General features: G+C 43.2%; 1 protein-coding gene across 2 annotated transcripts in view; it reads right to left on the bottom strand.

Moving 5' to 3' along the window:
• Nucleotides 1–228: 228 nt before the first annotated feature.
• The window catches only part of galnt7 (UDP-N-acetyl-alpha-D-galactosamine: polypeptide N-acetylgalactosaminyltransferase 7), a 46,485-nt gene continuing 22,498 nt past the window's right edge, over nucleotides 229–24,215 (bottom strand). The window contains exons 4-15 of one of the 2 annotated variants that reach the window (XM_084004973.1): nucleotides 18,744–18,910; nucleotides 18,393–18,523; nucleotides 16,028–16,107; nucleotides 13,057–13,239; nucleotides 10,791–10,908; nucleotides 9,769–9,891; nucleotides 7,226–7,341; nucleotides 5,018–5,120; nucleotides 4,784–4,882; nucleotides 2,604–2,732; nucleotides 2,398–2,428; nucleotides 229–1,700 (exon numbers count right to left, since the gene is read on the bottom strand). In XM_084004973.1, the coding sequence (XP_083861099.1) occupies nucleotides 1,594–1,700; nucleotides 2,398–2,428; nucleotides 2,604–2,732; nucleotides 4,784–4,882; nucleotides 5,018–5,120; nucleotides 7,226–7,341; nucleotides 9,769–9,891; nucleotides 10,791–10,908; nucleotides 13,057–13,239; nucleotides 16,028–16,107; nucleotides 18,393–18,523; nucleotides 18,744–18,910 (1,387 nt within the window). In that variant the 3' untranslated portion in view covers nucleotides 229–1,593. Of the gene's footprint in view, nucleotides 1,701–2,397; nucleotides 2,429–2,603; nucleotides 2,733–4,783; nucleotides 4,883–5,017; nucleotides 5,121–7,225; nucleotides 7,342–9,768; nucleotides 9,892–10,790; nucleotides 10,909–12,621; nucleotides 12,805–13,056; nucleotides 13,240–16,027; nucleotides 16,108–18,392; nucleotides 18,524–18,743; nucleotides 18,911–24,215 lie in introns of both variants that reach the window. The other variant, XM_084004972.1, reaches the window with a different exon arrangement.

Raw genomic sequence — 24,215 nt, 5'->3', positions numbered from 1 at the left:
AACACTTAGCTGTAAAGTTTACATTTTAAAACATACGAATAAACCACAACTATCTATCCAGATTCCACAAGTAAAGGTGGTGACAGAATTAATTTTTTAATAATTAGGATTAGGATTTGACTTTCTGGCTCCAGGATTACCTCACGCCAGCAGCTTATTTTCCTGAAATCACAAGAGAAAGAGAGAACACAGTAGTAGTAGTAGTAGTAGTAGTAGTAGTAGTAGTAGTAGTAGTAAAAATCAGATCTTTTATTTGCTCAATCAATCACTGTTCAGCCCATATTATTACATTTATGCTATAAGTTAGATATTTACATCATTGAAGGCCCTTCACAAAATGCATCATGATCGTCTTTACAAAGGAATCTATTTACATTGTACAAAACATTGCATACATGTTAATCCATACACCAAACCCTCTTCCCTTGCAAAAAAACAAACCAAAACACCAAAATTAATTTTCTTCATTTGTCATTGTCCCCACCATAACTTGTGTATTTCTCCCTCTTATCACCCCCCACCCAAAAACCTGGTGGTGTTTTTTTCCATGTTCACACAGGCAGTTAGTCACAAACAACTGGTCAGCTACTTAATTACTCATCAAAACTAACGGTAAGGCAGGCAGTTCATAAGTCCTCAGTCAGTCACATCACTGTTAAAGAGGTGTTCTCAACATCTTCAAGTTACTCTCAAGCATCTCAGCCTCTGTCGAAGTTGATGACATGAATTCAAGCCAATGGAAAACAGACGATAGATATGTGATATGATATGCCTCCCTTCATGCTAGAAGGGGCCCTTCAATTGGAGATACTAAAAAATACCATTCAAAGACTCTGGAGTGCAAATATGAACAATTCAGAATATGTCAGTGTCCAGCCTGTTTAGCATGCAGGCCAGCAGGAGCTTCACATAAAGCTCACTGGTGTCTTTGATTGACAAGGCCAATTGGCTCTTTAAAGTTGAGCTAAAATGAAAAATGCCCTTTTAGATCAGGTAGGAAAGACTTTGTTAAAACACCTACATAAACACACTGATGTTTCACTGAACCCTCCACCAATAAAAAGCACTCTTTGGTAGGTGAGCTTGTCAGTTTGGCGCTTGATTGAAAAGGTGTAAGAGCAATAGCTAGAGTTCATGTGATTCATTAATCACATTAAATCAATCAGTGTAGTGGTTTAGAAAAGACCTGAGAACCCAAAAGAACAGATAGAAAGACACAGTGAAAACAAAATCATGATGAAGGACAGAGGCAGACCGACAGACAGAGTCCAACGAGTTTACAGTTCAGCATTTGTCCAACAGGTCAGCATCCATACCAAGCAGGCAGTGTCTGTATAATGCATAATCACATGGACCCACAGGACCAACCAGCAGTTTTGGGTTGAAGCTGCTAAATGTTGATACTCGGTATCTTTAAATTGGACCATTTTGACTCCATTGTGTTGGCGGTGCAAAAATGTATTTAAAAGGACAGTGTAGGCTTGATATATCTGGTTAGCTTATAGTATGGATGTGTTTCTTGGTGTATGTCCTCATACAGTCACCATGTTCCTCTTCATGCTGCCAGTGGTTTTCTTTGTGCGAGTTGAGTCTTCAGACAGCCACTATGTTGTTCATCTCCCATTTCTGAGTGGTTTTGCTGGTGTCACAGTCAGATATGAAGACTTTGTGGAGTAGGTCTGAGCGGTCCAGACATTTCCCTGTTAGGAGAATAGATCAATATTACTATTTGTGTTTGTTATAGGACATTGTTTAAAGGTACTCATTTGAGCTCATCTAATTTAAGGCAACATGGCAGTGATGTTAATTCTCAAAGAGGAGCTCTGAGTAGCATGCTATACAGATAGGAAAAAAGTATCAAGACCTGCTGTTTTTGTACGATATCTTGTTTTCTGTGTACTCTCCTGTTTTAATAAGAGTCGATCCTACGAGCTGGTGGATGTGCGAAGGTGGGGGCAGTGATGTGTGTGCAGTGCTCAACTGAATGAGATTCCACAAGATGACGGTTTTTAACTTTGCAGCAGTCAAAACATAATCTTCAGGTCTCTGGATTTTCAAATGAAGTTAAAAGAATATTAAAGCAGGACAGGAATAATCAGAGATTATTCAAATAATCAGAGAAGGCATCCAGATGATCTTTATTATTTGTGATTTTCACATGTGACAGCGCTACTACACAACTGTCACTTTCTGCCACCGGTTTGACCCCGCCCACAAAATAAATCATCGTTGTTTACAAACACCAAAAGAGTCTATTGTTTGTGGTCTACTGTAGAATTGTGAAAAAACATTATTGAAATGAAGGCTTCCTAATCTCCCTTCCACTGGTGACTTGATTGTCAGTGTTGACAAAGAATCAGTGTGTGAAAAACAAATAAAAACTGTAGTGCAAATTACCTGTTGGTACATGAGTGAACCGATGGAGATCCTGGAAAGACAGAGAGGGGGGGGGGGCGCGGATGAATTCTCCTTCATGCCAATTTCTACTTTGTGTATGTAAAGTCCGTCTCAGTTTCATCAGTGTGCTCTCACCCTCTTGGGGCGAGAGGGATGTTTGGTTTGGATCAGTAGTGTGTGTGTGTGTGTCTGTTCATATGTCTCACCTTGAAGTACTTCCACTCATTGTGCTGATTCTGATCACAGTGTGTGATGATGACAGCTGAATTATCACCTCCTCCAGTCAGGCACTGGTCGTACTGCATCAACTGGTTGGCTTCGTTGATGCGGAACAACTACGCACGCGCACACACACACACGCACGCACGCACACACATTACAGTTTACAATTAATTAATTAATTAACATACACTATTGCCAAAAGTATTCACTCACCCATCCAAATAATATAAATCAGGTGTTCAATCACTTCCATGGCCATAGGTGTATAAAAGCAGCACCTAGGCATGCAGACTGTTTCTACAAACATGTGTGAAAGAATGGCTCGCTCTCAGGAGCTCAGTGAATTCCAGCGTGGTACTGTGATCGGATGCCACCTGTGCAACAAGTCCAGTCGTGAAATGTCCTCATTCCTAAATATTCCACAGTCAACTGTCAGTGGGATTATAACAAAGTGGAAGCGATTGGGAACAAAAGCAAATCAGCCAAGAAGTGGTAGACCACGTAAAATGACGGAGCGGGGTCAGCGGATGCTGAGGACCATAGTGGACAGAGGTCACTAACTTTCTGCAGAGTCAATCACTACAGACCTCCAAACTTCATGTGGCCTTCAGATTAGCTCAAGAACAGTGCAGAGAGCTTCATGAAATGGGTTTCCATGGTGATCAGCTGCATCCAAGCCATACATCAGCGTATGGTGTAAAGCACGCCGCCACTGGACTCTCGAGCAGTGGAGACGTTTTCTGGAGTGAAGAATCACACTTCTCCATCTGATGGACGAGTCTGTGTTTGGCGGTTGCCAGGACAACGGTACTTGTCTGACTGCATTGTGCCGTGTAAAGTTTGGTAGAGGGGGATTATGGTGTGGGGTTGTTTTTCAGGAGCTGGGCTTGGCCCCTTAGTTCCAGTGAAAGGAACTCTGAATGCTTCAGCGTACCAAGAGATGTTGGACAATTCCATGCTCCCAACTTTGTGGAACAGTTTGGGGATGGCCTCTTCCTGTTCCAACATGGATGAGAGAGTTTGTTGTGGATGAACTTGACTGGCCTGCACAGAGTTCTGACCCCAACCCGATAGAACACCTTTGGGATGAATTAGATTGGAGACTGAGAGCCAGGCCTTCCCGACCAACATCAGTGTGTGACCTCCCAAATACGCTTCTGGAAGAATGGTCTAAAAGTCCCATAAACACACTCCTAAACCTTGTGGAAAGCCTTTCAGAAGAGTTGAAGCTGTTATGACTGCAAAGGGTGGACCGACATGGTATTAAACCCTATGGATTAAGATTCCGATGTCACTTACGTTCATATGCGAGTCAAGGCAGGTGAACGAATACTTTTGGCAATATAGTGTATCTCAGTATAATGTAGTAGATCCCTGGCCTGATGCCATTAAAACCTGCATCTGACAAAAGAAGAAGTGTCTGGTCCAGAAAGTGGCGACCATGACTACTCAGTGTTAGGTAGTCCTAAATTGAGCGGAACTCAGGGGTTTAACTTCCAGAAACAGGTCACTTTAACTCTGGGTCACTTACTACTGTGGTAGGACATCTGGAGAAAATAGCCTGATCAAAGCAACTACTGTTCAATAATTAGTTTTGAGTGATGAAATCAGAAAAGAAAAATTGCCAAAAGCAAGAAGTGGACGTTATTATGATATCACCCATTGTTTTATGCACTACATTTTTGAAGCCCTGAGTTTGGCATTTTGGCCATCGCCATCTTGAAATGTTTGCAACCAGTGAAGGAAGTGACCATATTTGGACTGTGGAGGATAAACGGGTGGATCTGATGAACTCAACCGCAGAACGGCACCCCTAGCAGCAACCTTACTGGATCTGGATCCATCTGGCTTCTGGTGTGAAACTAACAAAGTTAGCTTCATAATAGAAAGGTCAACTTTACAGCTATGTGTTAAAGTCATCTTTGTAACTAACTGCATTAGAAGGGACCTGTCACCTGTCTGTCTGTCTGACCTGTAATTTACTTAATTAACATCATGCTGGATAGAAAGACTTGAAACTAGAGAGTGAGACCATAAACTCATGTTTACTGGAGAAAATAAATCAAGAGAGTATAGGGACATTTTGTCATAGACTTCCATGGACTGAACAGAGCTACAGGAGACAAAGCAACACACCACATGAGGCGTGTGTGTGTGTTATTACCTGGTTGCCCCCCATCCTGTGGCATGGACCTATTTCCACATTGCCTCCATTGGTGTGTCCCATACTGTCAATACAGTAACTTGTTTCAAAGCCTCGAATCTATGGACACATGGACAGGATACACATATATAACCTTCAGACATGGGAGGATATTACTCAAAATGATTCAAACAAGTCGTCTAACAACCATGATAGAAACTGTGTGTGTGTGTGTGTTTGTGTGTTTGTGCCTACCTCCCCCCATTCAACATTCTTAGGAGGCAGAGGGTAGTGCTGTGGGATATCATACGCTATTTCCTCCATGAACCACTTGAAGCTCTTGCATCGATGTTCCTCCCTGACAAAAAGTCCAGCCAACAAACAGCAAACAATTTATCCACAACCAGTGAAAAAAAAAAAAAAAAAAAATAGTAAGCGATTGCATGGATTTCCATCTTGAAATTTTAAGAATCTTTAATCTAAAGTTGAATTGAGGGCTGAAGACATCTTTTTAAATGCCTAAATAAATTAATATAATGATTATATGAATAAATAAACACTATGACCATTTCCACAACTGACATGAAGAGGAAAAGGAAAACAACTACAAACGCCTGCATGTGTGTACGAGAGACAACCTCTCCTGATAAGGACAGTGTTGTACCATCAAGCTCCTTCTATGTCACAGATGAGTCTCATAAAGTCCTTACTGTCAGACCGCACAGCGTCAACTTTGAGGTTTGCCATGTTTTGTGCAATGAATATAATTGAAAACAAAAAGATGCTCATGATTACCTTATTAAAGAATGTTTGATTATTTCACTAAAAAGAATGTTCACTAAAAACAATGTGGGATGCAATAAGTATTTCTTTCTTTACAAAATGTAAGGGAAGTTATTCCAATGCAATTTAGTGCCTTTTCAAAGAAATTAAGAATATTTTGATGATTATGAAGATAATACCCATTTTGACCAGAATAATCAGGATGTGACATTTTCATTTCCCATGTCTAGTTGGTACAAACTGATATAACATGCGTCATACTGAAAGGGTATTTTTAATTTCAGCTCAACTTTAACAGAAGGATGTGGAGCCCCGATCAAGGAAAACTAAGTTTGAGCAGTACACTAGCTCATCAGTATTTCCTCATTTCTCGTTCACTTGTTTGTCTGTGTCTGTTTTTTAATGACAGTTGAATGTACAATGAATGTACAATTCTGATCAGACATAAGATATTTATGTCTGATCAGAAGGGTATTCTGTTTGTTTCGGTTTTCCACCTCCAATGAAGCATGTCGGCTCATCCAGAGAGAGAGATCTTTAAAGTCACAGTCGGCAACATTTTTTTGATCATATTTACTGAAACCGACACTATGCTCCGATAGAACAACATAAATCCTCCGGTTTTAGAAAAAAAAAAAAAAAAAAAAAAAAAAAACGCGCCTCTACGTGCACCGAGAGATTGTTATTTGTTTTGCAAAAATCCACCACGCCCGTATCATCCTGTCCACTCAGCACAGTTCACAGTTCGTGCACACGCCACAGATCCCACCTCCCCCCTCACGCATGTTACAATATCACAGGCACACGCCTCAAGCTAGGCATACGCTAAATGACGTTAGCAATTGCTATCTATGAGGAAGTTAGCCAGCCTACCTCTGTGTAGCGTGTACTCCATGCCGTCTATCGATGAGAGAAGACATGGGCGCGTTCACAGAATCTGGTGCATACGCACTGACGAGCCCTCGATGGGAGGGAGCGGAGGAGCTCGGTGGTAGAGGGGGAGGGGCGTGAGTGTTGTAAACATTCCAAATTTGACTCGATCTGCCAGACTTGCCGACTGCAGCTTTAAGTGGTTCTGTGTCTGTCTGACGACCAAACTAGCGAAGTGCAGAGCAACAACGTAATTCACAGCATTCTATAGGGCAAGACAATTTTTTTATATATATTGTAAATATTATATATATTAAATATTATGACTTTATTCTGGCAATGTTATAACCTTTTCCCTCAAAATAATAAGTCAAAATATGAGCCCTTTTTCTTTGTAACTTAGATGTATGTGTTCTAGTGATGCCGATGTGATTGTGGTGCATTGGGTGTGGCACTTGGACTTTGACAACTCCCTTCCTCCAATATACAATAGATTTGAAATCAGTGAACCAATTCTCCAAAGAGACTAGTGTACCTATGTTTAAGTTGACTATTTATGCATTTGCCTATTGTCTTTGTCCATTCTGACACTTATGAAGACAGTGGTGTTAAAACATTAGTCCGTTTGCACAGTTAAAGGCTGAAAATCAACCAGTTGCTCCACTTTTGTATGGGAAAAGCTGTCCAGGGGCTTTGAAGTGGGTAACTAGTGGTATAATGAGAAACTAAAATCAAGTGAGACCAAAGAAGTCTAAACAGCTATGATAAATTAATACACAGAAGGAATATTTTGTTGTGCATTTGTCATACCTGAAGCGTTTGAGCTCGCTGATATCTCCGTAGGCTAGAGTGAGTGTTTCAGGACGACTGGCATAGAAGTAGTCCTTATACTCATCCCACCATACCTCCACCACACGAACATAGTTCTACACACACACACACACACACACACACACACACACACACACACACACACACACACACACACACACACACACACACACACACACACACACGCACACACACACACACACACACACACACACACACACAGGTATTATACTTCTTATATAAAACATAGTTCTGCATTCTGACATATAGTAAAATGCTCACAGGTCATATAGACATATACAGCAGATGTCATCAAACATATGTGTGCCCATGTTAGAGAATGAAGAGGTGTTTTTCTCCCAGTAAGATAAGATGAGATATGGAATGTAATAATAATAACAATAATAATGGTTATTTGGGTTGATAATCAGTTTCACTGATTTTATTGCATTCTACACAAAGATCTAAAAAATGCAAACAAAGTTACATTAATAACCTTGTCGATTTGTTACTTGTGTGTTGGATTTTAAATCATAGGCATCATTTGTGTCAAGTTACTAATTCAACTTCTTCCCAGGAGTCTTTGTGCTTTCTTGCCTCGCAGGAGCAGTTGGACCATGGTTGTTCCTGCTGTCTTGATGATTAATATGCTACTCTTTCAGCCTTTATTTGTTTTTTCTTTAAAATAATTCTATGATATCCTCTGCTGCTGTTAGTAATAATCATGATCTACTATTATTTCTGCCATCACTGTTACTCCATCATTTCTGTCATATGGATTGACTATATTGTGAATGGTAAATTGCATTCATATAATGCCTTTCTAGCTAACCAGCTACTCAAGGCGACTTACACTACATTCAGTCACTTTTACCCGTTGACACACACATTCATGATTCAGTGATGGCAGCCGCCTGCACATCAGGATCTAACTCATTCATACACATTCACACGCCGATGGCGCAGGGGCAATTGGGGGTTAAGTATCTTGCCCAAGGATACTTCGGCATGCAGACTGGAGGAGCCAGGATTCGAACCACCAGCTTGGTTGACTGGTGGTCAGTCAAGCAAGCTTGATGACTCGCTCTATCTCTGAGCCACACCCAATGAGTTTTTCTTTATTTGATGAGAGGGTCCCAAGACAGAGGATGTTGTACAGCCCTCTTACCCAGGGGGCAAAGCAAAAAAACCGACACGGAGCGTTGTAAAAGGTTTGACACCAGAAATGATATCGAGGAACTTCAAGGATTAAAACCTGGGTGGACAACCCGGTCAACTAGTTGCTGGAAAGCTACAGGGGGCCAAAACCCCTTTCTTGGGTCATTTTGCTGGCGAAATGATGTAAATGCAAATATTTAGGTACTACAATGGCATAAATAGTCATACAACTATACAATTTGGCAGAGAGTATCTTGACACATAGAGGGAGGCATGAAAAAAAGATTCTGGGGTTTGTTGCAACTCGATTTTAAGATATCACCCTCAACATCCCAAAAAAGACAAAAAAAAAGTACTGTTCGCCTGACAAATTCTCATGAAAATTATTATTTTTCAGCACTTTATGGAGAATATCTATGCCTAACATGTATATAGAAAATTTCCTTAATTCATAAGCTTCCATTTGAGTCCAAGATAGCCTTTCTACTAGCTACTGGAAAGCTACAGGCTGTCTCCAAACAATGCAACACCTATTGTGAAAAACTACATGTTAACTGGCATGATCAGAAACCATTCTATTTCTGGTCTCCCCAAAGTGAACAGATAGATAGAGAAGACCATTGGCCACAGCAAGTGGGGCTTTTGAGATAGAAAGGCTATCTTGGACTCAAATGGAAGCTTATGAATTAAGGAAATTTTCTATATACATGTTAGGCATAGATATTCTCCATAAAGTGCTGAAAAATAATAATTTTCATGAGAATTTGTCAGGCGAACAGTACTTTTTTTTTGTCTTTTTTGGGATGTTGAGGGTGATATCTTAAAATGGAGTTGCAACAAACCCCAGAATCTTTTTTTCATGCCTCCCCCTATGTGTCAAGATACTCTCTGCCAAATGTTATAGTTGTATGACTATTTATGCCATTGTAGTACCTAAATATTTGCATTTACATCATTTCGCCAGCAAAATGACCCAAGAAAGGGGTTTTGGCCCCCCTGTAGCTTTCCAGCAGCTAGTTGACCGGGTTGTCCACCCAGGTTTTAATCCTTGAAGTTCCTAGATATCATTTCTGGTGTCAAACCTTTTACAACGCTCCGTGTCCGTTTTTCAAAAAACTGGGATTTTGCCCCCTGGGTATCTGCAGCAAATTTGTGATTTTAGGTTGTATAAACAAATTAAAGAAGTAAATAAGGGCATGTTGGCATCCATTTTGTGACCACCTGCGATAGTAGAAATGAGGCTGGTGCACTTGCACCCATTATCACACAGATTTATAACTCTGATAAAAAAGAATGCGCATTTTTATGTCTTAGTTTACAGAGTTTAAGTCATGAATCTACAGTTTCAAAGTGAGCCACTCTACCTTCAGAGTGGGTGACGATCCAACATGTGCAGGTGGAGGGTTGCCTTGCCATCCCTGAAGTCTATAGATATGGCCGACACGAGAACAGGGTACAAAGAGCAGCTGGCCACCGCACTGCCAGATCTACAGCAAACAGAAGAAATAAAGTGATTCAATCAATCAATCAATCTTTATTCCGGACACTACGATGGTCCACAGTAGAAAAATACATATAAAGTCATACAAACATAAACATTTTAAATATGTTAAGTTGAGAGGCAAATCTAAAAGACCACGCAGTCCATAAAAATGTTCAAATATTAACAAAGATTATGATGCCAATGGTTCCGCAGTGTAAATCTGACTGCACTCATTGCCAGATTCACTAAAACTTCAATAATGCTTTTGATAGACATAGTTAATCTCCACATAGTACATAAGATTCCTAAGTACAGCAGGACAGGATGGAACATCAACATGCACCAAGAGATGACTTGTGCTACTCCATCTTGGCACTTTGAGTAGTAGCCTCATGCCATCATTGTATGCCACATGGAGTTTGTGAATGCTGATACTTTTGTATCTCCGCCACAAATGGGCTGTGTACATCGGGGTACAAAAAGCTTTAAATAGTGCTACTTTCACAGAGTATGAACACATACCAAATTTTCTAATAAACAAATTGGTTTGTGCAAACGATACTGTCTATGAATGACACGGTCATCAGACAGGTCATCAGTTATGTAATGTCCTAAGTATTTAGCCTCGTTGCAGATATTAAGGACTGTGCCAGACAGGGTGAAATTAGGAGTAGTCAGTTTCTTATCTGCCTTACTTCGAATAATCACGTTACTCTTCTTTGCGTTATATATGATGTCAAAGTCATAACCATACTGAGAGCACATCCTCAATAGATGTTGAAGACCAGTACTATATAGGCAAAAGACCACCAAATCATCTGCATACATAGATTATTGGCCAAACCTTTAAATGATGTGTATGTGGCAATTTGGCTTCAGTGTGTATAAACTGGTTTATTCTACCTTGTATGATATTTCAAAATTCTCTCCTCCCCATATCTGCAGTCCTGGGTCATACAGACCCAGCTCAAAGAAGAAGTCTCTCTCTATGGCAAAGAGCCCCCCCGCCATGGCTGGAGACCTGCAAATGTAAAGACACACTCATGCATCCACATCCAGAAAGAGACACTAGTCACACTAGCCGTGTTTCCATTCAATTGTTCAATTTTACTTTTGAAATGTTGCATAAAATGTTGAATTAGGTGCGTTTTCTTTAAAGCGAAAACAACTGATCGGTCATGTGAGTAACATTTTTGCTATGTCAGAATTTATCCACATCAACTCTTTTTCGTCAATAGCAAAAACCACCCTGAGCGGGCGTGTACATTTTTTCAGCAATTGAGGAAGTTTTATAGAACCATTTGACCATTTCCATACAGGTTTTCTAATGAGTTACTTCTAATCGTGTATCCCAATATGTGAATGGAAAAACAGCTTCTGTGTAGTCGTAGCTAAACATTATTTTTCACACTAAAGGTTAATCTGTGAAAATCTAATAATCACCTCATTTAGTCATCCTCATGTTCTAAAGATCACACATTAAAACAGTCCATTGCTGTGTAAACATTGGCCTCTATGTGGCCTTTACTTAAATGGTGCTGAATTCCAAATTCAGAGCATTTATATCTGAAGTATTGCCTCCACACGGCTCTCAGTTACTGGTGGCTAGCAGCTAACGGTGGTAACAGCATGAACAGTGCAAACAGCAGCAACAGTGCTGACAGAGCGAACAGCGTTAACCTGTACGCTATGCTTCAATGTTGACAACAATTTCAGTGGTAATCGATGTATGTGCAGAGCTGTGGCAAATATATAGTAAACTGGGACTCACATGCAGTAACATGCACTAGCTCACCCAGACGGGCTTAGTAAACAACACAAAGAGAAGCTCTGATTACAACACACACAGAGGGACAGTGACCACTTTCCACCTATCTTTACATAGCTAATAGTTGTTTGCTGCTATATTAACGCACTGAATATCGAATTTAGCACCGAGGAGATACAGTGTCAATAACAACAAAGAAGAGAACATAAGATCAGACTGACAAAGAAACAAAGTCAAAGCACAATAAGAAATCAGTGGAAGAAAAGTTGGGGAAACAAGGCTGACAAGACATGATGATTGAAAAAGTGATTGGGGGAAGGTCGTGCTGATGGTGTCCCCGTCCGATCCCCATTCACACCAGATGTTCCCTGAGACCCGACAAAAAGTCACAACCCAAAAACAACGACTCTTTTAGATTCAGACCCAATCATTTCTCACTGAAGGCAATGCCGTTATGTTGTTGCAGTGCTTTAAAGCCCCTGTACTTCAGGTGGGCTCAAAAGAAAAGATAAAAGTAGAACACATACGAGAGGACACCCCACAAAATGAAACAAAAAGGGCCCTCAACACATTGTGGTGAAATGTTGAAGCACACAGGCAGTCAGTGGACAAGAAAGTAGTAAGCTACTCACCAGCAGATGAATTAGATTGTTTGGGTTTAGTTGGTTAGTTGAGATATGCAGTAAGGGTTAGACTCAATTACATATTTAAAATGTAGCAAAATATCTGAAGAGTTGGTATTGCATTTCAGCTGATGGTATCCATACACCTCTGCCATTTCTGTTGATATATTGTCTTGATTTCGTTTTATTTATTTTGACCCCTCTGGTTGAAAGTTTCTTTATAAGTTGAGGTGGTCTTAATGTCTGACAAATCATTAGCACATGTCCAGGTTTGTTGGGATACATTTGTCTTCTGTGCTGAGGACACTGTTCAGATTATTCAGTAGGCATTGGGTTTCTGTACCTATATGGCTCAGTCTCAGTGTCTCTGAGATTTTTTTCTCGTTCTCCCAGAGGAACTCTCTTCCAGAGCATGCTCCAATCCCAGGCTCCTCTAGCGAAGCCGTTTGCATCTCCTCCACCCTGGGGCTCGATGGTGAACCTCTGGCCGTGGATGGAGTCGATCAGAGGCACAGTACACACCGTTCTGACAGAGTGAGGGTGGGGCCATGCATACAAGATACATGGGGGGGAAGAGGTGTAGGGGTGGAGTACATGAAGAAAAGGAAAACGGGCAGTGCAATAAGGACAGCGGCACCATGACAAACATCAAGACATTGGGTGGGGTGTCAGAGACCAAGACATAGTGGAGGATAAGGAAGGTGGGGTGAAGGGATGGGAGATGGAGAAACAAACAGAACAGGGATGAGTGTTAGCATGCTGGCTGCGGTGTGTGTACCGGTAAGGCTGGGTGGTATGTTTTCTCTTGGCCTTCTCTCTCTGGCTAAGCGGTACTCTTTTCCAGAGCAGGCTCCAATCCCATGCTCCTCTAGCCAAGCCGTCCTCATCTCCACCTTGCTGGGTCTCCATAGTGTACTCATTACCATCTATATAGTCTATCAGGGGTACTGTACATGTTGTCCTACAAACACACACAAAGAGACACACATACACAAACCTTGGGCTGATGGTAGGGGTGGGTAAAATACATTATGGTATCGCAATATTTTGTGTTGCAATATTGCACAGATACACGGATGCCGTTTTTATTTAAATACATAAACTATTAATATTTCAAATTTAAGTTAAACCTCAGAAAAAAATCAGTCTGCGTTTTCTGGTGTGGTCATCATAGGTCAAGTCAGCAGGATTGGCAGGAAGCCAGTCAAAACAAAGATGGAGGATTGGTTAGTCTGTCTGCTTGACTGACCAACATCTTCAGTGGGGGAGTGAAAATGCACAACACGTTTTAATCTAACAAAATTTCTTGCTTCAATTCATATTGTTGGCATTGAAAAACAAATGTTTTCACTGTGGTCTCCAATTTTTAGCAGCAAACACACAAAGGGAGGCCCGCACCTGTACTAAAACAACTTCATTTGAAAAACTCAAAAGAAGCTTTCGGTATTTGTATTTTTCCAGTGAGCGGCTCGGTCTGATCCACTTTGCTCATTTCCCCGTATACAGAGCCAGGGATGTGTATGTAAACGCAGCACACGAACAGACAGCTAGCGGACTCTGAGGATATATTCTCTGAATTTGACAAAAGAAGTGCATTGTATTAAAATCACAGACTTCACTTTTAAATAGGCCTATGTCTCAATATCAGAAAAAAAGAAGTAAACAGTAAAAAGTCAAATCATGGGTAATTATAGATTATAGATCATGACAGAATTGAGACATATGTCATTACCAAATCTGACAGCGAGTACAGTATTTTGGTTTTTGCTTTTGCAGTTCAAAAAGTTGCGATCCAGATTTAACAGCTCTGTGCCTCGCACATGAAGAAAGCTGCTGTCGAAGCTACACAGGAGAAAATGCATAAGTTGAGGTGGCTAATATCACATTCCTGGAACAAGGAAGAATCATACACAGTACATACAGGGCCCTAGTTTCGTGGCGCAGTGCAGGGTGGCGGAGCCGGCGTAATGCAAGTTTCGACCCGCGCAGCCTTGCGCACGGTCAGTTTGGCAGTTTGGTGGATCGCCTGCGCCAAGATGGGTGTGGCGGCGCAGCAGAGGGGCACAGATTCAGCTTGGTGCAGCGGAAGTTTCGTGGCAAAAAGCCTCGCCGAGACATCGCCGAAAGCCCGCCAGCTCCAACCTGGTGCAAATAAAGTCCATTCATTCAAGGCGAATCACAGCTGGCGGAGTGGAAGTTTGACTGACCGGCGCGCAGTGCGCACACGTCACCAAGACCTCACAGGCAGGTTTCCACAGTTCCAGGCACATTTAAATGCAATAAATAATCACAACAAACACTATTTAATGCAACTAACTGAATCAACACGTGAATTTATATCTATAGATTGTCCCGTCACATCTGACGTCAGATCAAAGGCGGATGGCATTATGACATCTCCCTCTCTCTCTCCTGTTTTTTATAATATAGGCATTGTTATTATTATGATACGCACGCACAGCGCGTGATGCGTGTGGTGGGAGCGGCGGCGCTGCTTCTGTCATCGGGTTGTCAAGTGACGGAACTTGCACTGAACCTCCCCTAACGCATTAAAGGAGAGGAGAGGAGCTCATTTGATTGGTGAAGATCTGAATCGGCTGTGTTAATCCCACTCACGCCTTCTTCTCCTCCCTCTTTCCCACTTGCGCGGTTGGGAGTGATGGGAGGCGTGCCTGCGCGGTGCACGAAACTTGCAAAGTCCAGGCGGACACACCCTGTCGGCGTGACTACGCCTGGTCTACGAAACTAGGGCCCACAGTCTGCAGAATTAATATCTGTGCTGTCGTATTGATAGATATTAAAATGCAGAGTAATTTCCTGTGTGTGTCTTCACAGGGTGCAACAACAACACAAACATGTTAATTACTGGATGAGGATAGAAAAAAAATACTAAATAGTGATGAGTATGTCTGGGCTGCACAGTGACCCTTTGGATTGGAATTAAGATAAGGGCACATATTAGATTGGATTTTCAAGTACACATATTGAAATACAACGTGACAGTAATATTGATGATGTTGCCTGTAAAAGCTGCCAACAGTACATTACTAATAATACCAATAATAATATGTATAAAGAAATGGTAGCATTAAAGTGGCAGTCCGTAACATTTTCATCCATTTAATTGTTTTTTAAGTTAAGTTAAAAGTGAGTTAAAACAATGGTGATTGATCACGTGACCCACTAATGAAAATGCTTGTACTTGCTGCTTTGCCAAGAAATAGGATCTCAGTGTCTGTGGCCACATTCCCAGCCAAAATACAAAATTAGTGAGCTAGCAGCGGTTGGTCTGCCCAGGTAGAGCTACTCACAGAAGTATGCTGCGTTTACTTGTAATCAGAAATTGGTAACTTCCTACTTACAATGGAGAATCAACAGGCAGAGAAAGAAGACCATTCCATTTCCAGTCCCAAGAAAAATAAACAACAAACTAATGGAAGTGAAGAAGAAAGTCATCAAGAAGCAAAGTGACCGCCAACGAGGGAAAACCATGGACCTCCTTTCAGCGTGGAGCATTTGAAGGCATCACGCCAGTCGACACTGTTGGGTGAGGAAGAGTCCCAGAGGCTCACCTGCAGTTCCATCTACCACCAAAGAGGCTGGTAAAAGCAACGGATCTCAAATCTTACAGATTGCCACTTTAAATGTTTAATCTGCAACTGAATAATGTTAGTGTAATAAATCATCTCTGTTGGATTACAGCTGGCCATTATACATTAACAGTCATTATCAAGAGTTGTGTATGTTACCTGTCTTTTGAAATAGGGGCAACCAGTGGAGCATACCAGTTGATTCCAACCTCACAATGAGCATCCAGGTAGATCAACACCTGGAAAACAAACATACACGAGCAGTTGGATGTCTGGGTTCCTGTGTTTAACGAGTTGTGGTGTCAGTCTGAAGTGCTTCACACCTGCTCTCCTGTAATTAGGGCTGGGTATCGCCTTAGAGGCCGCCCACACTTACCAAAACTAACTTTTTTTTCTCCGTTTTTCCTTGTTATCATCTTAAGAAAATCTGGGTCCACACGAATCCACTGTAAACGACTCAGCGCGCTGTAGTGCATATTCCAGGCCTATATGTGGCACTGTTACTGCTACAAAAATATACCAAAAACGCAGAAGAAGAGACGGAGCATGGGGAGGTAAACACGTTGCTTGACCGGATGTTTGCTGTTACTATGGCAACAAGTGAAAGCTACGGCTACTATCCACCCGACCACCCGATCAATAAACACCCATAAGATGACAATTTGGCCTCATAAATAAAACCAACAATAACCATCAACAGCCGTCACCCTAAGGACCTTGACGAGGCGTTGTCACACGTTGGGATGGATTAATTAGAAAACTGTATGCCTACATTCATGTACATTCAAGGAAGCTAGCGGTTGTTTGTCAGCATCGTAAAAAAGTAGCAAATCTGCAACTTTTTTCCCGGAATATTGCCCCCCCCCCCTCTCTCGGCTCCGTTTTTTTTCATACAGTAGCCCTAATACCCTGTCGTATAGACGAGCAGAATATCTGCACGATGATGAGCACGTAGGCCGTCGTTGTTGTTAGAGAGATTATTTATTATTTGAGACGTCGCAAGGGAAGAAGTCAGGCTCGAAGGTCGAGGGGCGGGCCGATGACGTCATCGTATGTGTTTTTGCCGTCTACAAGAACACGAAATGGAGGGGTGCCATTTTTTTCTTTATCACCCTGAAGCTGGTTTCAAAAAAGTGCGTTTTCAGGCAGCGAAAACGCCGGATCCGTGTGGAAACGCACAAGACTTCTACGTTTACACACAAAAACAAGACAAACATACACCTGCAAGCAACATCATTAACATTTCAACATGCGATCCAGAGTCTGGACAGTATTCTTCTATATTCATGCACCGCTGTAATTTCAGCCAAAGACGAGCATTTTAAGTTTATTTTTAAACAATTTATGTTATTTAGATTTTTTGTTTGTGTTGAGATTTAAATAAAGAAAAAAACATTGATCTTTAGCTATTTTTCCCCTCTTTTTTTTCTTATCTTTATTCCTGTTTCTAGTAATTGAACGAATGTGTTAAGAAATTAAAAGTGTATATGAGAACTACAGTATACAATGTTAATTTTTTATCCGATTACTCGATTAATCGATGGAATAATCAGTAGATTACTCGATTACAAAAAGATTTGATAGCTGCAGCCCTAGTCGGCACCATGGTGCTTCTGAAAAATCATCCCGCACCTCAGAAGGGAGAAACAGGGAACCATCCAAGCTGTATACAGAAAGGATGGGACACTGTTGACCTCAACTGAGGAGGTAATCGGGCAGTGGAAGGAGCACTTTGAGGAAGTCCTGAATCCGAAAGACACGCCCTCTAGTGTGGAGGCAGGGTTGGAAGCTGATGGAGGATCATCGTCAATTTCCCTGGTGGAAGTCACTGAGGGAGTCAAACAACTCCTTGGTGGCAAAGCCCCGGGGGATTGATGAGATCCGTCCAGAAATGCTGAAGGCTTTGGTGGTCTGAGACCGAAAGAACTAGATCACGGGTACAAGCAGCCGAAATGAGTTTCCTCAGGAGGGTGGCTGGCGTCTCCCCTAGAGATAGGATGAGAAGCTCAGAGCCGCTGCTCCTTTGCATCGAAAGGAGACAACTGAGGTGGTTCAGGCATCTGGTAAGGATGCCCCCTGGGCGCCTCCCTAGGGAGGTGTTTCAGGCACGACTAGCTGGGAGGAGGCCACGGGGAAGACCCAGGACTAGGTGGAGAGATTAATCTCCATACTGACCTGGGAACGCTTTGGGATTCCCCCAGTCAGAGTTGGCTGATGTGGCCCGGGAAAGGGAAGTTTGGGGTCGCCTGCTAAAGCTGCTACCCCCGCGACCCGACACAACAGGATTCACAAAATAGTATCAGTGAGATATCAGTATTGAAATCAACGTGGTGATATGGAAAACGTTGAAACAATACCCAGCCCAAGTGAGTTGAGGGCCCAACGTTCAAAACCATATCTGAAATTTGTAAAACTAACAATTTTGAAGGGAAAGCCTCTGATAAATACTCAGCTCCCACCTTAACTATAAACAGTTAGGATGGGAGCAGTTGCATTGGTGGGAGCAGCAGTAACAATCTGATACCTGTCCTTTATTGGCCTTCTTGGCTCCTATACTCCTGGCTTGGATCAGTCCTTCTCTCTTCTCATTCCTGAAGAGTTTTACGAGACCGTTCCATTGCTTGATGTATTCCTCCAAACGCTCCTTCAGATGGGCTACACACACACACACACACACTTTGTAAACCACCAACAGAGGTACTTGATTGACACCTGACAATATTTGGATTTAATAACTTGCTTATTCCCACTATGTTAACCACACTGCCACTGTTACATAGTTATGTTACATCACATGCATCTATGACGGTTGGGTCTCCATTTCTTAAGCAGCAAGCTCTACTCTGGACTCTGTATGTGAGGAAAGCAAACCCACCTTTGTTGCTGAAGTCATCTATCATAACGATCTCAGCCAGGTATTTCCTGGGAGTCCTCTTGATGACACTGTGGACAGTTCTCATCAGTGTAGACCAGCCTTCATTATGGAAAACTATTATGACACTCGAGGTCATCAGTCTGTCATCATAATGCCAGTACTTACACCTGGAGAGGTGGGACAGAGAGAAAAGTGCAGGTCAGTTACACTCATGTTACGGTTCCCCATCAGAAATGCTGTCGCATTGCCTAAAGGCCAAGTTATGCTTCCGCGTCGACACAACGCAAGGGGGCTTGCGGACCCCTTACGTCCTTGCGGACCCCCCTTACGTCCAACGCAAGGGCCTGACGTGCACCTCCCAAAAATCCTAGACGCGCGTCGAGGCGACGCAACACCAACGCAGCGGCATTGGCTGTGATTGGTCCGCTAACTACATCCGCTGGAGACCGCTATCCGGTTTCCACTCATAAACACCGCCATTTAAACTTTTAAAAGGCTACTTTTATTGTTTGCACCTCGTTTTATTGTTTGCACCTTCTCGCTTTTGCACAAAGAAATAAAACACCAAGTTCTGAGAAATTGTGGACGTTTAAAGCCGGAAAGTAAACAAATAGGCTATAACGAAGCTACGACGATATACGCCAAGAGTCTCGGTCGGTCGGTCATTCTTTACAAAAATCATAGCGCCCTTTACCGGTGTGGCATTGAATTGCATTTCGACACGTAAACCCAACGCAGAACCATCACGGTCTCCAAGAAACTGCGTGGCCGTTGCTTGGCCGTTGCGTTATCACTATGCGGAAGCATAATCAGGGCTTAAATGAGTGAAAATAGCTTATCTATCTAATGCAGCGTGACAATGAGAAGCCTATTTGGTGGAGTTTGTGGTCGTATTTTCTATGTGGTATTTTTTCTTCTGCATCAGTAGAATTTTAGACTTTGTCACAGAGGGGTGTATTAGGGGTGTAATGCCTCCTGTCGTCACTGACATCCTGATGTTGCTGAATCAATTATTGGGAGTTATAAGGAATTTAAAAGCATTACTTCGGACATTTACAAATCACCATTATTATGTAGTTATTTCCAGTATCCATTTTATCAGTTTATTGCTGTCAAATTACAGCAAAATTGTTCATTTTGTGTTCGTACTGCTATAGTAAACCAGCCGATGTGAATACAGCTTGGTTAAATTAGCCAAGCATGTTATGAACTCAGACAGGATGGCAGTTTAATGTCTGAGAATGTATCTCTGATTTTTAATTAGTTATATAAAATCAGACAATCAAGATTAGCTCAGGAGGTAAGATTGCCGGTTCGATCCCCGGCTCCTCCTAGCTGAGTGCCTGGTGTCCCTGAGCAAGACACCTCACCCTAATTGCTCCTGACGAGCTGGCTGTCGCCCTGCGTGGTTTACTCCGCCGTCGGTGTGTGAATGTGTGCGTGAATGGGTGAATGTCAGTCATCACTGTAAAGCGCTTTGGATAAAAGCGCTATATAAATGAGGACCATTTACCATTTAAGACAATGTGCCATCAAATTAATATTTTAGTCAGTCCGTGCTGCATCTTGTCCTGTTTAAACAAGCATAAGTTACAACCCAGTTCAGGACTTAGAAACAGGTCAGAGTATTATTGTAGAAGGAGGTAGGATACGGGCAATGGCGGCAGCAGCAGTAACAAGTTGCTGCCGGTGTTACTGGCGTGCGTAAGAAACCTGAAGTTTATGAAACAATCAGTGGAAAAGTGATAGTGGAAGATGAGTTTCTGCACTTTATCTCGGATAAAATGAGAACTCTGCCGCATGATGAAATTGTCTGGTTAGCCAGAAACAATTTCTCCTCTGAGTGGATTGATTCATCCAAACGAACATTGTTTGAATTGTGCCCAAAAAAGCAACGCAACACCAAACATAAGGGCGCATAGAAAGACACCAATAACATCAAGGACTGTCTGAAACTGATTCACGAGCGTGGTGGGAGTATACCCAGGTTTGTCTCGTATTTCCTGGATGAACTACCACCTGTTGGCTTCGGCAACATGGATGCCTCGGCCTTGCTCAGCAGAGTGGAGCGCCTGAGCCGGGAGGTCTCTATGCTAAGGGGAGTTGTGGAGTCCCAGGCTCACGTGAGTGAAAATCTGGGACTGGCGACCAGTGCTCTGGAGCACCGGCTGACGGATATTGTAACAACCCATGGATCTCGCCGGGCCAGCGAGGGCGCGTCGGGACCCAGTCAGAATGGTACGCTGGGTGGACTACCGAGAGACAGCACAAAGCAACAACCGGGGGAAGTCGCGATCCAACAGCCACTGTCTCCATCGTGGTCTGCTGTCCTCAAGGAAGGAAAGCAGAAGACTCAGAAGCCCATAAAGGTAACTGCGGTCATGAGCTCGAGATCCCAAAATCGCCCTAGGAGGGAGCAGTGCAAGAGGGGATTATAGGCACTGACACAGCGAGTAACATCTCCGCAATAAAAACCAAGCTGGTGAGTGTTTTTGCCACTAGATTCTCCCCCGATCTCGACGCCGACTCCCTGAGTGCCCACCTGTCTGCGAAATTGGGCAAACCTGTAACGTGCCGAAAGATTGACTCTACGCGCAACAGATTCAGCTCGTTCCATATCACCGCAGAGTGCAATGAAGTTGCTGACATGTACAACACACAACTCTGGCCGTCGGGTGTGTATGTGCATCGCTACTTTGAGGCACATCGACCAAAAATTAACCGTGTAAGCCCACCAGCGTGTGTCCTCGAATCTGGTACACAAGGAGAGGAAAGCCCTGTAAATGCAATTGCACCTGTAACACCCAAGGGGAGGGAAGGCCACGCAGATCATGATGAATAAATGACTGGAATAAATATAGTGTCATATAATGTGCGACGACTACGTGTTGGACACACTGAAGCAGACAAAGCTTTGGGGATGGATAAACTTTTAAGAGTCCTGTGATGTACTGTGCGTTCAAGAGACGTTTTTACCCAAACAGGATCTACAGAGTCTGAACTGCTTACACAATAACTTTTTTGGAGCTGGTGAATCCACTACGGACCTGAGTACTAGAATCATACGGGGCAGAATTGCTGGAGGTGTTGCTATACTGTGGCACAAAAAGCATGACCAACTGGTTAATGTGATTAGACTGGGTGTGGACTGGGCCATAGGACTTAAGATCTCTTGTGGAGATAAGAACTTTATTGTCTTGAACATGTATACACCTTATGAGTGCTCTGTTGGGACCTCACTAGAAGGACTACACAATGCGGCCTACAGAAGCCTACACATGTGGCCAGGACAAAGGGACAAAGGGGATTAAAAACTACACCGCCATTTTAGTTTCACATCTCACCCAGGTGAGAGATGCGACGCCACCCAACGAGTGCCCCATTGGCTGACAGTCTTCAGGGAACCCCGGGGGGTCCCCTGGAGCGGCCTGAGCTTTATAAACCGAAGCCGCCTAGAGAACGCTCTCTTATTCACTCTTACTCTGTGGCTCCCACTCCTACCCGGGCGCTTCCATCGCAACACCACGTTGCCACGGGAGGCGACCCCTCCACCAACAGGAGGTGGACACGGCCCCGCAGCGCACCGTTGCAACAAGAGGAACGAAGCCGGTTCCTGCCGTCCAGCTACCAGACGCTGTCTGAAGTAAGCTGACTAAATCGCCAAGCCGCGATTATATCGCCGTCCGTGGAAGGAGGAAACACCAACTGTTTTCTTTATTTGAGTTTGATCAACGAGAGGAAACCCGCTCCGCTCTCGTCTGGACGAAGCCGACTCAGCACGTCCCCCGCTGACGCCGGGGACTCACGAACCACCGCCGTTACGGAACGCCGTCATCGTCTTACGCAACGATACCAGTAAGAGGCTATCAGTCTGGGCAGAGACACAAGTGATAGTGTAGGATATGCTTGTAATTCTTGTTAATGTGTTTTAAGTTCTGATCGCGGACCGCCGAGTCCGTTGGTTCATGTGCTGCTGTATTTGAATACTGATTGTGTACCACGCAGCTGGGTTGATTTCTGTAACAGTGTTTCCGACTAACCTCCGCCATATTCGCGAGCTCAGAAAGCCTCTACTATCAGTTAAAAGACCGGTCTCGCGGAATAAACGCCAGTTCATTCACGCGAGCCCGTGTGATAACGGCACGCTTTCTGTCCCTCCGAATATCGCTCGCGCATCCTCTCTCTCTTTGTTTGTGTCCCGCTAACACACACACACATACACGCCGCACACACGTGTCCTAAGCCAGCTGTTCCCGGCGGGCGCTAGGGACATAGCTACATCTGGTGGCTACATACGGCTATCTCTCTCTCTCTCTCTCTCTCGCTACTCCGTCGAACCTCAGTGGCTCCGCCCCTGAACGCTGCGAGGAATAGCTCCACCTCTCTCTCTCTCTCTCTCTCTCTCTCTCTCTCGCTACATCTGGTGGCCGCCCATAGCCATCTCTCCCTCTCTCTCTCTCCCTCTCTCTCGACACGCACGCACACACACACACGCACATGCACACGCACGCACACACACACATCACGTGTGTATCTCCCTTTGTTTAAGCTTAGCTTTGTGTGTTAGGTAGTTAGGTAATAAGGCTTTGTTAATTGCAGTGTTATTGATTGTGATCATTATTACTGATTTTAATAAATCTTATTATATTATAACTAGCGGCCTCTTGTGCTTGTTGTGTATATGTCACTGGATAACAGCAGGTTGTGAAGGCTTGTGCTTGAATTTCACGCCTTTTAATTGTTCGATTGGTTTTGTACTTCTATGCCAATGATCACGATGATTGGCATGTGAGTATAAAACCTTCATATTGAGACTGAATACAGTTTTAGGTTATCTTTTCCCTGATCCCAGGGTGGTGCCCCGTTTATTCATGATTATATCATGATAATATATCCATCCATCCATTTTCTACCGCTTATCCTGTATTTAGGGTCACGGGGGGGCTGGAGCCGATCCCAGCTGTCATTGGGCGAAGGCAGGGTACACCCTGGACAGGACGCCAGTCTATCACAGGGCTGACATGTAGAGACAAACAACCATTCACGCTCACATTCACACCTATGGGCAATTTAGAGTCACCAATCAACCTATCCCCATCCTGCATGTCTTTGGACTGTGGGAGGAAGCCGGAGAACCCGGAGAGAACCCACGCTCACACGGGGAGAACATGCAAACTCCACAGAGAAGGAACCCGGGCCGACCCGGGAATCGAACCCGGGACCCTCTTGCTGTGAGGCGAGAGTGCTACCCACTACACCACCGTGCAGCCCATGATAATATATTAAATATAATTATTAATACCGATAATCATATTGATATTGATAGTTAACTGTTGATAACCAAATCTGCTCCTGCTACAACCCCAACAGCTCCCAAAATGAAGATGAATTTCTTAATACTCTTTTATACAAGATAATGCCTCTACCTGCTTTTTTTTTTTGTGGGCGACTTTAATGCAGATGTCTCTGATA

The sequence above is a fragment of the Eutrigla gurnardus genome (genome assembly GCF_963514095.1).
Source record: "Eutrigla gurnardus genome assembly, chromosome: 3".
NCBI classification, from domain to species: Eukaryota; Metazoa; Chordata; class Actinopteri; order Perciformes; family Triglidae; genus Eutrigla; species Eutrigla gurnardus.
This window is presented reverse-complemented; position numbering and strand designations above follow the sequence as displayed.